The sequence below is a fragment of the Camellia sinensis genome, chromosome 6, assembly GCF_055761805.1.
Source record: "Camellia sinensis isolate YWXY chromosome 6, ASM5576180v1, whole genome shotgun sequence".
Lineage (NCBI taxonomy): Eukaryota > Viridiplantae > Streptophyta > Magnoliopsida > Ericales > Theaceae > Camellia > Camellia sinensis.
Genome location: NC_138966.1, coordinates 44,935,107 through 44,948,836, shown reverse-complemented (window position 1 = coordinate 44,948,836; position 13,730 = coordinate 44,935,107). Strand labels below are relative to the sequence as shown.

General features: G+C 32.4%; 2 protein-coding genes across 3 annotated transcripts; one reads left to right on the top strand and one right to left on the bottom strand.

Moving 5' to 3' along the window:
• The first annotated feature begins 267 nt into the window (after window positions 1–267).
• Window positions 268–9,801, top strand: LOC114279682 (uncharacterized). Of its 2 annotated transcripts, none has more exons than XM_082873768.1 (14): window positions 268–563; window positions 3,023–3,176; window positions 3,250–3,311; window positions 3,601–3,678; window positions 4,697–4,778; window positions 4,997–5,067; window positions 5,272–5,373; window positions 5,549–5,638; window positions 5,842–5,916; window positions 6,803–6,835; window positions 7,766–7,843; window positions 8,382–8,447; window positions 8,671–8,786; window positions 9,486–9,801. In XM_082873768.1, the coding sequence occupies exons 2-14, from the start codon at window positions 3,122–3,124 to the stop codon at window positions 9,505–9,507; spliced, it is 930 nt and encodes a 309-aa protein (XP_082729894.1). In that variant the 5' UTR covers window positions 268–563; window positions 3,023–3,121; the 3' UTR covers window positions 9,508–9,801. The 2 variants fall into 2 exon arrangements, with proteins under 2 accessions (XP_082729894.1, XP_082729895.1); XM_082873769.1 differs by having other exon boundaries at window positions 283–563; window positions 9,468–9,801.
• A 1,780-nt stretch (window positions 9,802–11,581) lies between these two features.
• LOC114279674 (AP2-like ethylene-responsive transcription factor AIL5) lies at window positions 11,582–13,505 on the bottom strand. The gene is made up of 5 exons (XM_028221961.2): window positions 13,422–13,505; window positions 13,258–13,331; window positions 13,109–13,159; window positions 12,941–13,017; window positions 11,582–12,338 (listed from the first exon to the last, which is right to left on the bottom strand). Exons 2-5 carry the CDS (start codon window positions 13,308–13,310, stop codon window positions 11,719–11,721), a joined length of 801 nt encoding a protein of 266 aa, XP_028077762.2. The 5' UTR covers window positions 13,311–13,331; window positions 13,422–13,505; the 3' UTR covers window positions 11,582–11,718.
• Between the last annotated feature and the right edge of the window lie 225 nt (window positions 13,506–13,730).

Genomic DNA, 13,730 nt, shown 5'->3' with positions numbered 1-13,730 from the left:
AAAAAAAAAACTGGACTATTAATTTCATGAAATAATACCTCAAAACAAAGACACTTTTTTGCTTGTTTGGCACAACTTATAAGTTACTTATTTTAGCTTTTAACTTAATTTAAATTATAAATATGTGTTTAGTGTAACTTAAATTATCAAATTATAACTTATTTAAATGGTGGTTTGAGATGATTTAAATAAATGTATTTTTTAATTTTTTATGAAATATAAATTAAATTTAAAATAATACAATAGAGAAATAATATGACTTAAATAGATAATCTATTTTCGGCTTGGGAGGAGCAACTCGGGGATGGTTATTCAAGCCGCTTATGCGCGCAGCTGGGTTGGAGGGCGCTGAAATGACTAGAATTTCCCTTCAAAACTTGAAAAATTACGGAATTGTCACTATATACACCTCTTCTGCCCCAGCACGCTTCTCTCCCTCACACCTCTCCTCTCCTCTTCTGGTTTCCTCTCTGGCGACGACGACGAGAACTCCGCCACATCTGGAAGATAGCAGCCGATCGAACTCCTTTCCTCCCTGTTTTCCGTTGATCTGCACCACAAATGTAAGATTTCAGGCCCTTTGTTTGTTATATATAGATATATATACACATCCAGAGTTGTCTCTCTCTCCCTCTGTCTCCCTCTCTCTTTCCTTTTTCTCTCTGATTTTTAGGTGATCTCTTCCATGTTCAAAATCAACCAACAAAGCTACAAACCCTAATCTTCACTTGTAAAATACTTATATATTAATCAATGTATTTCCTCACAACCAAAAATACAAACCAGCGACAATATTTCTGTTTAATTTCTGTTTGATTTCTGTTTGGTTTAATTTCCGTTTAATTTCTGTTTGTATTCACACTTTTCTTAACTTAAGGCTTGTGATATGTTCAAAATTTACTTGGGTGAAATATTGAAATGCTAAATAAGACCCTAATGACTGAAATCTTGAAATGCTAGTATGTAAACAAAATAAAATAAACCGAATAAAGAAATGCTAGTGCCATGGAAGGAGTTGCTCAATATGTTATTTAAGTGCGTCTGTTGGTGAATTTCCAAGATTTTTAATTTGTGAGACTCAATTCACAACTTTATTTATCAAAGAGAGAGAGAGACTCTGTCAACAAGTTCTAGTGAAGAGCTGGTGCCCTTTGATAATCTAGATGCTCTGAAACACTTTTAATGTCATGTTATTATTGTTCCATTTAAAGAGACTTCAGTTACCATATTATTTGTTCTTCAAATGCATTTTTCCTTTGTTTAAAAGTTCAGTTGAAGGGAAAATCTTTAGGAAAATGATATTTTCTGAGGTTTGTTGGTTTGATTGATTATCTAATGTTACTATAGGTTTATTTGATTCCTAAATGATAATGCTCCTCTGTGGTTGATTTTTTAGTTTGATTTGACTTTATTATTGTTGTTTAACTGGTTTCTCCTTTAAGTACTTTTGTTTGAGTTGTGATTGTTGCTTTAGTTTCACTGCAGAAACTTTCTGACATCACAAACAAGGTACATTTAAGTCTTAGCTTGCATCCTTAAATAGTCTAATACAAGTCTTGTTGGTGAACAATTTGACTTTGATGATTCACCTAATTTCTTGCTTGTGAAATTAACTTGGAGTATCATCTGTCCATTTTTTTTTTTCTAAAATAAATAAATAAATTCCTCTACATTGGTTAAAAAATTTCTTCTTGAATGAGACTCAAGCTTGAGACACTTCCTCACATAGAGAAAGCATTATAATTTTTTTCAAGTAGGCCAAATGCCAATTGTGGATGGCTATATTTTCTAATTTGTGTTTATTGTATTTTGTTTTTTGATTGTTGCCTATATATCAATTAAATTGGCTTAGTGAACCTTTCATAGATTGAAGCTGAAAATGAGCCATACTATTTCTTTTGCAATAGAATTGCTTCAAGTGATTTCACTTGGCTAGGCAAGTAGTAACAGTTTGAAGACATGCTTGAGGATTTTTGGAGACTACTTTGTAATTTATTTCTGTGGAGTTTTACAGAGAACCTAGCTTAGAGGATGTAGTGCACCCTTACTTACAGTAAGGCATTTAGGTCTCTTGATAGAGAGGAATTTGGATATATGGCATCTAGATTGTAGTGCCAATTTGCAAGTGGGTAGTTCAATGGTTTGTTGTTGATTGTTCTAATGAGAAGTTAATTGTCAGAAATTTTGCTTCTTTAATTTCATTTCTCTGAGTGAAGTTGGGGTTCTTTTTCTCATATTTGCGAAGATGAGTGAAGGTGAAACTTTTTGCGAAGATGACTGTGGCCCTATTTTGAGCAGATTATTGGACAAAATTAAGAATAAACTGTGTAATGTTTGTTGGGTTGTGTTTGTCTTTTGTTTTTTATTTTTTAGAGCACTACTTTGTTTGGCAACTTGTTCTTCAAAATAGTTTTTAATTTTTTTGAAAAATCACTCAGTGCTTATGGAATACTTAAAAAGTTATCTTTTAAAAATTATTTTCTTCTTTTAGTATTTTTATTTAGAAAATATGAAAAATAAAGATATAAAGACATTAGTTAATATTTGTATGTCAATTTGCAGACGAAATTAGAAGTTCTTTAAATATCTAGGAAGTTTTATTTTTTTTGTTTTAATAGTAATTTATTGTATCTTTATTGCAATAACATTTTCTTGTTCCCTTGTGAACTCAATATTAAAAAAAAAAAAAAAAAAAAAAAAAATTAAGTTAATGGAAAAATGTAGCAAATTAGGTACTACTTATATCAACTTCCATTAATAAAATAACTTTTTGAAAATTTAAAGCGAAGAAAATGAGAAAATTACAATTTTTATGTTCATAAGGACAAAAATGACAATTACATAACAAAAAGTTATTTTACAGCTTATTTATCAAATACTACTCTGCTGTTTAAATCTATAATCTCACAGTTGCACCAAACAGGTTACTAGCTTATGTTCACAGTTATAAGTTATAATCTGTTAAGCTATAAGCTATAATTTGTTAAATTATAATCTATAATCTATAATCACTTTCCCACAGCTCTACCAAACGGGGCCTTTGAGAATTCAGTAGCATCGGAGGAAGAGAGAGTAGAAGACCTAGCTAGGGTTGGGTTGGGTTGGGGTGAGATCACCAGCAATGGCGATGCAAACTGGCATGGGCCTCTCCAAGATCTTGATCTTGGTCGGAGCAGGTAATCTATCTACACACACAGACACACACAAAACTCGCTTGCCTTTTGATATCGATCTGATTATACGTTGCAGGGTACACTAGTACGATCTTGGTTAAGAATGGTAAATTATCTGATATATTGGGCGAAATTCAGGTAATTTGATCTTTTGTTGTATTGCTCAAATTTAGCTCAAATCACTTTGTTAATCACTGTTACTGCAAATATCTATCTGGGTTTGTGTGTTTTTTTTTTTTTTTTATGGTTGAATTTGTTTTGTTTTCAGAACCAGTTTTCTGAAAAACACAAAATTTGTTTGGTTGTAAGCTAGAGGGAATTTGATTTATTAGTTATCTTATTTTTGTATGGAATTTATTACTAGGATTTAGTGAATTTGGTGAATTGGGTATCCTGTGGACACAGTTTAATTGTGTTTTATTTGCAGTCCCTGGTGAAAGGTATGGAAAAAAATGGGGAATCATCAGAGTCCGACTCTGACATGTCTGATGCCATTGCTTCTCAGGTAAGGTTATCCATGGAAAATAGAAGCCTTACTAAGGTTCCGTTTCGTTTGGTTTGTTTTCCCGTAAAATTTACATCGGTTTTTTCAATTTATTTATTTATATATATGTAAAAAGATTGTGTGTGTATATATATATCAAATCATTTTGTTTTCTGGTGGTTGGTTGACATTTGAATATATTTTTCCAATGCCTAATCTTTCTTTCTAACAAACAACTACTTTAGCTTTCTCAAGATCAATAATAGATTTAAATGGTTTCACTGCACTCTTGAGGACTACTATATTTTATTATATATCTAGAGAAAAAATGGGGAAAATTTAAAAGTACTACGGGCTGTATATTAAAAGTTATACAACCCACCCCTCCCTCTTCCACCTCCCCTCCCCTCCCCTCCCCTTCCATTCTCACAAAAGTTCAAAGGTGAATATGTTGCAAAAGTAAGGAGGCGGGACACTTTTGATGGAGTAATTTCGATTACTCTGTACAAATAAGTTATTTTATGAAGTTGACTATTTTCTGGGAACATTTTTGTATTTGTAACTCTTTCAACAATTGAAAACTGCATAAAAAGAGGATTTTTAAGGTTTGTTCAATATAGTACTTGATGAAAACATTAGTTGGATAAAATAAAATTTACCCTGAACTTTTATTGAGGCATGACTTCAGCTCATGTGCCTTGCATTGGAATTCAAATAGAGACCTGCTTTGGAGTAGGATTAAAAGCAGGATTAAGCGGCAGACCCGTACTAGTTAGATTCCCCCCCCCCCCCCCCCACGGTTCATAATATTACTTAACATATAGAAACATGAAAATCCTGTGTTAACTGTTTGGACCAGGAAGTTATTTTAATGGGGAAAATACTGAAAGATCACTGCTATTTTAAATCATGTTCCTAGTGTTGCCATGACAAAATTAGATATCAAGCATATGAGGTATGTTTCTCTAATTTGACATATTTTCGTGGTAACTGAGATGTATTTTTCTTGGCTTCCTATTTTTGCATGATTATCATAAAGGTGCGTCGGTTAGCGATGGAGGTTCGGCAACTGGCCTCAGCAAGACAAATAACTGTGTTGAATGGAAATTCTGGCCAAATCGGTAGATCTCCTCCTAATACTTGAATATCTTGCTAACATACTCTATTTTGGCTTGCCTTTTTCATATGATAGATAATGATATTTTCTTTCATTTCATTATCTACAAAGTCACCAAAGTTTTGTATATTTGCCCTGCGGATATTGACACACTGCATTTTGGCTTTCTGATGTGGCGCATTTTTGGTTGATTTAACATCTCCTTTATCTGTCTCTGTCCAGGTAATATGACCTCTCTTATAGTGCCAGCTGCTGCTGTGGGTGCATTGTGCTATGGATGCATGTGGTGGAAGGTATGGTAATTGGTTTATGATACCTGAGTTTCCCATCATTGCATCTATACTTGTAGCTTTGGCTGTTCCCTCATATGCTAAATATTTCTTTAGTTCCATTTTTCTGTTCCCCCTTTTTTTTTTTTTTAATTTTTTTTTTTTATAATGCAATTGCCATTGTATTTTTTTTGCGGGAAACTAATTTTTCAATTGTTACATTTTTAGGGTCTTACCTTCTCAGATCTTATGTATGTAACAAAGCGTAATATGGCAAATGCTGTCTCAAACTTGACAAAACATCTGGAAAGTGTGTCCGAGGCTCTTGCTGTAAGTTTTAGTTTCTCATCAGTCTTTTTTTTTTTTTTTTTTTTTTTTGAGTTTGAGTTTGAGTTTGTTTTTTCTATTTTACATCCTTATATTTCGTAGACATTTATGGAGTTCATATCCAGTTTTTTCCTTATTGTTATTTAATATATATATATATATATATACTTTGGATCAGGCAACAAAGAGGCACTTGACACAGCGAATTGAGAACTTGGATGGAAAACTTGACGAGCAAGTGGAAATATCAAAGTTAATTAAGAATGAGGTACATTCAGAAACGGGTTACTTCCCTTGGGATATACTGCATAGCATAGAATAGAGTATTTGAAATGTGACTTGACTTTTTGAGTGGGACTGGGAGAAATAATTTGGGTCAGCTTTGATGAAAGGAGGCAAATCAATGAATTTGATTATGATTTAAAAATGATCCAGTAATAGCATAAAAAGAAGTTTTAACTTGTGAAACAGGTTACTGATGTTCGTGGTGATCTTTCTCAAATTGGCTTTGACTTGGATGCACTACAGAGAATGGTTTCTGGCTTGGTGAGTTTTGTCTCAAAATTTTTTAAATTTCAAACCTTATGTGATTTTAGTATAGCTGTTACAGGATAGGGTTTCTGGTTTTTGATGAGTTTTATACCATCTCATTTAGCATCCACAATCAATTGCATTAAATATAAAGATATTTGATTAAGAGAAGGCTAAAGGAGGGGTAAGACATTTTACTGAAAGGAATGAGTTCATAAAAGCTAAGGTTTTTACATTGAATAAACAATTGAAACTTAGAGACAATTATGTTAGCCGAATTATGTCTTCTTTAAGAATGATCATATTCTTTGATTGGTACAAGTTTCTTTTTCGATATGTTCGAAGAAGGTTGTCTTCTCAGATAACATCAACTACATAAACTCGTCTTATAGTTGAATTGCAGCACAAAATTATATCCTAGAAACGGTGCTGAAATTTTTTATTGATTCTGCTGAATGGAATGATTGGCTGAAATTAACTACGACAGTGTGAACCGTGTTTATTGACATGAGGGCTGTAGAACTGTTCACCGCTTTATGTTGGGGTCTAGGGGAACACTAAATAATCCTTTGATGACTCCATTGGAAGAGCTGTTTGCTTTGAATTGCAAACCTAAGCAATACTTTGAATTTTCAAAATTTTCATTGAAACAACCATTGTCATGTTTAAAAGGACTGAGCTTGACATACTGGATGAATTTTTAGCAACTAAAGCAAAGTACATGGAATGCTAATTTTGAACGGCTTCGTTGGTTTGGAAGTTGGTATCAAAGTTGTCTTATTGCTTCAGTAAAAGATTTTGGCATGGAAGTTTTCTTGTGTGTTATTTAAAAAAAATTATGTGAACTCCTTTCTTGTTCAGTCATTCATTTGCTTATTTATGTATTTAATTTTTTTTGTAGGATGGAAAGATATGTTCACTGGAAGACAAACAGGTAAAACAGTGGGAAGCTTCAACACTATTGTTGCCATGTTTTCATTGAAACAATTTTGTCAATCATGTTTTCTGTGTCATTTTCCTTTTTTACTTTTTAGAATAAAATATAGTTTAAAAGATGATGCAAAACAGGCCCAAACCATAATTCATAAAATGTGTGATGATATCGAAACAACTTTGTTTTTAATATAAATGCATCTAAAATCCCCTCTCCCAGTGATAGTGTCCACATTCGTTGTGTGTGTCCATATTTCGTAGCCCTTGATATAATTAAATATGTAGGAATTGGAAATTATATATTGGTATTGTTGGTTGGCACATGCTGTAATTTGGCATTAAAACAGAACTATAAAGAAAAAAATTCGCAGATGGAGTATGGCATATTGCAAGTATTATGCTTTCGATTATTTCATGTTGTTATTGTATGTTAATTCATTGTTTTGAATAGGAGACCATCATTTTTATTCCTTGCGCATGCGGACATCTATTTGGGGATGTGTGTTTCCTTTTTGGATGAGTTGATTGTCTTTAGTAAAGGTAATAGAACAAATAAAGAGGTGGAAGAAAATAAATAAGGAACTGAGTGGCAGCAAATTAAATTGGTGCAATTTGGTCCTCGAAAAGTAAGAGTGCTTGCTATTGATTGAGTTGGGGAACAACAGAGTCTGTGCTAGACATAGAGCCCTGTTTCTGTTTAGGGCTTCAAAACCTTCTCGTGGATTCTTTGATTTCTTAGCCAACTATCATATAGTTGGGTCTAGAGATCATAAAGTACCTGAAAACAACTCGAACGATGCTTATGGTTCCCTTTTCTTTCTTTTTTTTCAATGATTTTCCATTGCATTGATTATTAATTGTTTTTATTTTTTATCTTTTGTTCTTTTCTTTTTTGTATGCGTGAGGATGTTCTTACATAATTTGGCAACAGGACCTTGCAAATCTTGGTGTGTTGTACCTGTGCAACTTTGTTGATGGAAGAAAAGTGAAAATGCCGGAAGTTCTTCAGGTTTGCACAATTGCTTATGCAAGTTTTAAATTTACACTGTTTTTGGTTCCTTTGGTTTATTTTTGCTGTTCAAAGGTTGCGGCCATTGGGATCTTTTTATGAATATATATTTACATTTTCAGGAAAAAGGAGTTAAATTTACACCAACCTCTTAGTTGAATTGACTTTTCATAGAATTTTTCCAAGTGGGTACTCTGTGCAGCTTGACAAATTTGTATTTTGGATACTTTTTAGTGACAGGAGGGCATAGTGACTATCTTTTAATGTAATTTTATGTAGTCTTTAAACAAATTTACATCAATTTACCCACAACTATGGCAATATCATTTTTGCATCATTAATCTAGAACATACATTTACTTTGTGGTGTGGACCAAGTTCTCTGTCTTCCACTGGGCATATCTCCATATAAATTTCCTCAAAATTTGTGTTGGTGTTTACATTTTCTTCATGACTGAGATTTGGTTCTCCCTCTGGCCAGTTTCTAAATAGATGCTCTTTATAATATTTCATGTTTTTTTTTTTTTTTTTTACTGCAGGAACAACTCAAGCTTTCTGGGAAGCCCCGTGGTTATCTCAATCCTTCTGAACCTCCAAGCCTAATGGTTTCTTTCTTACTCTTTAAACATTGTTTGTTACTCAATTTTCATCAAACAAGCTAATTATTTGACAATAAATAGTTTGCAATTTCTCTTGATTCTCTTTTTGATTATATCTTTGTAAACATAATATTTCATTAACTTTACATTAGCTTTACAATTCTGGAGAATGTAAACACATGTAAACACTTCAGTCAAAATTGATGTGGCGTTACTTTTCTTTCTGCAGGGTCTCAAGGAGATAGCGGATTCTTTAGTGTCGGGAAATGCCAATAGGTTAATAACTGATGGTACTACTCAAGAAGGTATTGAGAGGTTGGATGACCGGCCCAGGACCTTGATGAGGTATGAATTGGAATCATTGACATTATTGTCAAGTTGTGAATTTTATCGATAATCGTTTTCATGAAATAGTGAATTGTAAAATTTAGTTTATTTAGCAAAATATATAATTTTATGTATGTATATACATGTAAAATACACAATTGTGTTTAAAATGTAATAGATATCAATATAATTAAATTTTATATAACATATAAGATCAAATATATCAATATATTTACTTGATCTCTTTTTATATTGCGAAAACGATGTCATTTCATACATTATGCACATAGAATAGTCGCTTTATTGTAGTGAATCACAATTGAAATGTAAGATTCACTCAATTTAAGATTCAATTGCACGAATTGAATCGTTTTGCTTGAAACTTGTAGTGAAGCATATGAATCAAATCATGAATTATTCTAACCATGATTGGAATATGATTCTTAATCTGGGATTGCATTCTTCTAAAAGTAGTGCACGTTTCTTGTGCCAACTACCTAATTATCTTACATATTGGATTTTCATAGACGATTCTGTAGATTTTGTATGAGAAAGTAATTAAGCGACAAGAGTGCTCTGCTTTAGGCTTAATCAGTGCATCTGAAACCTTTTGTATCCCCCCCTTCCTGGGCATGTTGAGCTTCTTCCATTTTAAGCATTTGCATAATGGTCTAAAATCTCGATTATCTATGTTGACAGTTGATGTGATGTTTACAGGACGGCTTCGACCAAGTGTTGATTCAAATGTTTTGTAAAGACCATTTTTGGCATGCCCTTGGTGGAAGAATCATCATGAATGTTCAATAAGAAGCATTGTCGATCATATATATATTTGCACTGTTAATTTTTTTTTATTGTTTCAAACCTAAGTATGGGGTGGTTGTTTTGTCAGTCGTGATTCCTTGTCCATGTACTTGTGTGACTGGTTCTCTTATGTTGTTCAAGTTTGATCTACATGTTGAACATAAGTGTTCTCTCTCTCTCTCTCTCTCTCTCTCATACACATTATGAAATGTTCTCTTATATTGTTCAATTTGTTGGAGATTTTTTTGTTGCATTTGGGTTTCCTTGAAACTAATGTATGCTGTATTAGTAGTGGTGGTGGTCGGATGGGGATGGTGGCACCAACCTAGTTGAGGCAGTGGTGGGTGGTGGTTGAGATGTTGGTGATGGTGATAGTGATGGCGTTAGGAAGACATTAGTTCCAAAATATTTTTTAACTTTTAAAAGTAAAACATATTTTCCATCAAATAGGATTATTTTTTATTGATCATAAAAATAAATTTTGTTGATTTTTACTTTTTGTTGTGTCAAATTAGAAGTTTTTGGAATATTTATTAACAAATTTTAACTCACAAACAAGTGCTTCAATTAGTTTTAATTTTTTTTTTTGATTGATTTGTTAAGTTCTATTAATAGAGAGTTTCTTTCTGTATTCTATGTTTTATTTTGTTAATGTTTTGAGTGGAGATTATATCATTTTGTTAATGTGGCAGGAATTAATGTAATATTTTAATGTAACAAGTATTAATGTGATATGTATGATGTGACACTATAAAAAAATTAAAAATTTCTTAATATATATTTATGTATATTTTTAAATGTGAGACAGCGTGATGGGTATGATATGACACTCTAAAATTTTTATTTCAAAAAAATTAAAAGTTTCTTAGTGTATTTTTTTTTTCTTCTAAATATGACAACATGATGGGTATAATGTGACACTAAAAAAAATTAAAAATTTCTTAGTGCATGTTTTTTCAAATGTGACAATTCAACGTAGCGGGTATGATGTGATGTTAAAAAAAAATTAGTGTACTTTTTTCAAACATGACCCTCTAATATAGCAGATAAATGAGTTATTACACATTTAAAAAAACTAAATAGATCACAAGAAAAAATATAAAATTATATGGATCACAAGTTCAAAATATAATTGTCAATTTGTGCAAACAAATAGAGTTTTATTTTAATTTCAGTTTTTCATGTTTTCATTTTTGGTTATGGAAGGCCCCTTCAAGTTTGGGGGAGATCTATATGATGAGATTTTGGTATAAGAAACTGAATTTAATCATTTCATATTTGTTTCGATATATTCTTAGTAAATATTAAAAATATATATTGTAAGAGAATGATTTGAAAATATTAGTAATGCACATATAATTTTTTTGAAAACTATCTAATGAAAAAATATGTGGCAAGGATTGACAAATATATTCCCCAACCCCAAGCTTTATATTTTAGATTTTCTATTAGATTACGAGAAAACTCTAAGGTGAAGTTTGGTTTGATTTTTTGAAATTATTTTTATTTTTATTTTTTGAAAAAATAAGTTTGATTAAAATAAATATAGAAAAGAGGCTTTTGAATTTTTAAAAATTATTTTCACTCTTCCAAAAGATAAAATTATATAAAAATACTAAGTGTTTTTAATTTTTTTTTCCTAAAAAGTTTTATTAAAACCATAGAACCAAGGGACTCTATTCAGTTTAATATTTAATTGATCACGTATAAATTATTTGTTCTTGCATGTCACTATTTACTTTCTAAATTAATCCTATAATTCAGAAGAATATGTGATTCATACACTTCTTTTATCAAGGATTCTACTAATTGAAATGTTTTGATATATAATTGATATTCAATTTCTTGATATGTACTTCAATTTTAGAAACTTTTGATGGTATCTAATAGTATTTTGTTCATTGAAATGAAAATGGTGTAGAATGATTATTTTTTCACTGTGGTTCACTAAAAAAAATTGGCAAAAAAATGTATTGTAAATGAAATCATCGTTTACCATTGCGAGGGAATTCCATATGGAAAGGCTATAAACTGTCTATTCCATTCCATTCAACCATTTTTTTTTTCAGTAAACCAATCCCTACAATTTCGTTTTTTAAAAAAAAAAAGAAGAAATAAAAAACTACCAATTCGTTCCAATTGCTAGTCAGAAAGCAAATTTCAAGGCACCATTCCAAAGAGAATGCCCAGTTTTGGTATACAATGGCAATGTGTTCTCCTCTTGAAAGCCAGTCAATGTACTGGAAGAGCTTCCATATTCAACACTCCCCATATTGTTGTAAAATCTCCCTCCAAACTCATCAATGCCACCAGCCTCTGACTGCTTCTTCTCATTCTTATCGGTGTCATAGTCCGTGACACTTGAATTTTTCTCCACCATTTCTCTAAACATAGAGGACCTAAAGAGGAGGCCAAGCGCGGTTGGGGAAGTAGATGACTTGTTACAAGGACTAACCGGCATCTTTGTTTCTAGAATCTCGAATTTTTGAGGTGTCATGGTCGTGCCAGTGCCCGTGCCTAAGTCTCTGGCGGTGTAAGGATTGAAGTGGAAGGTGAACCCGGGTTGGTTGCCCAAAATGCAGGTGGAAGAAGGGTTTATAGGTTGAGTCTCCATTTGTTGTGTTGGGTGGTCTTGAGGGGCAAGTGAGTTGAGTCCCGGCCTTAGCCACCTAATATATGTGCTCAAGTCGAAATTGGTTACTGCATTTATCCCTCTGTATTCAATCGCTGCAATGTCATAGGCATGTGCAGCCTCCTCTTGGGTACCTACAAAGTAAAAACATGTCTTCTGTAAGTTTACTGTCATCCCAAGACGAATGAGTGTTGGTCGAGGTGCAGCGGTATCGGGAGAGTCAAGCAATATATGTATTGGGAATCTGGTGACATGGTTGTGAATTTTTAAAAAAATCATCAGCTGTAAAAAGAGTTTTTATAGCAATAGAATCGACCTTAGCGGTTATGAAACAATATATATCATTAATCAGCTGATATGCATTTGATTTTTGTTTCTACTAATATACTGGGGTGTATGAGTATCAGGAGGCTAAAAACCATATATGCTTATATTTAAAACCATAGATCTCAACTATTCAAAGAATGCTCATAAAATTCTTCATTCTTCAATTTAGTATAATTGATCACTACCATGGTTTTAAATATTGGTCAATACATATTGGTTCACAGTTGATTCATAATCCAATTCACAGCCAATTCATACCAACATGACTGATTTGACTGCTATAAAGTACTTTTTGCAAATAATGATATCATATCACTCGATTCTCGATATGAATCACTCGTGTACTCTTGATACCACCACACACTTACTTTCTTATTAATTAAATGAACAAAAAGAGTTAGACACTCACTGTAAGTGCCAAGGTAGAGATATTTATTTCCAAACACTCTCCCTATCCTAGCCTCCCATCTACCATTGTGATGGTGCCTGCAGTCATCCAAAAATGCAATCTTAGTATTTACTGTTAAAATTTATCAGAAAATGAAAGTTCAGTGAAACTTTGTTTTTTTTTTTTTACCTTGCAACTCCTCTGTACTTGGATACACCTCTTGAGAAACCACTGCTTCTCCTATAACAAACCGAAAAGGGAGCAATTAGTTTTAGGTTAAACAAAGGCGTGTATCGTGGAGTACTAAACTAGGTAATTGCCATAAATGTTTTAAGTACCTTCTCAAAGATGCCAAGTACTCCTCTTTTGCTACATTCTGCATTATTTCCATCTCTGTCTCATAATCCGATACCTAAGAAAAAAAGCAATTGGGGTCCTAAAAAATAATGATAAATTAGATTTTTCATGAGGGGATTATCGGATTCAAGTATGGCTTACATACCGGGAAATTTGTGAAGGTTGTAGGGCCCCAATACTTGATTGCTGCCAAATCATATGCCCTTGCTGCAGTTTCTTCAACATTATAAGCTCCTGATTAGCAAAACAAAAGAGTTAATTTTCATGATTTCCATCTGAGTTTTGTTTATTTATAGCAAAAAACAAAATAAATAGAAATTAGCTGCTGATGTACTCACCGAGATAAACTGCTCCAATCCAACCATAGCACCCGATGCGAAATCGGATCACAAAACAATGAACAAGGAATTAGCAATCAAAATAGAAACATCATAAAGGTTGTTTGGTCTTTTTG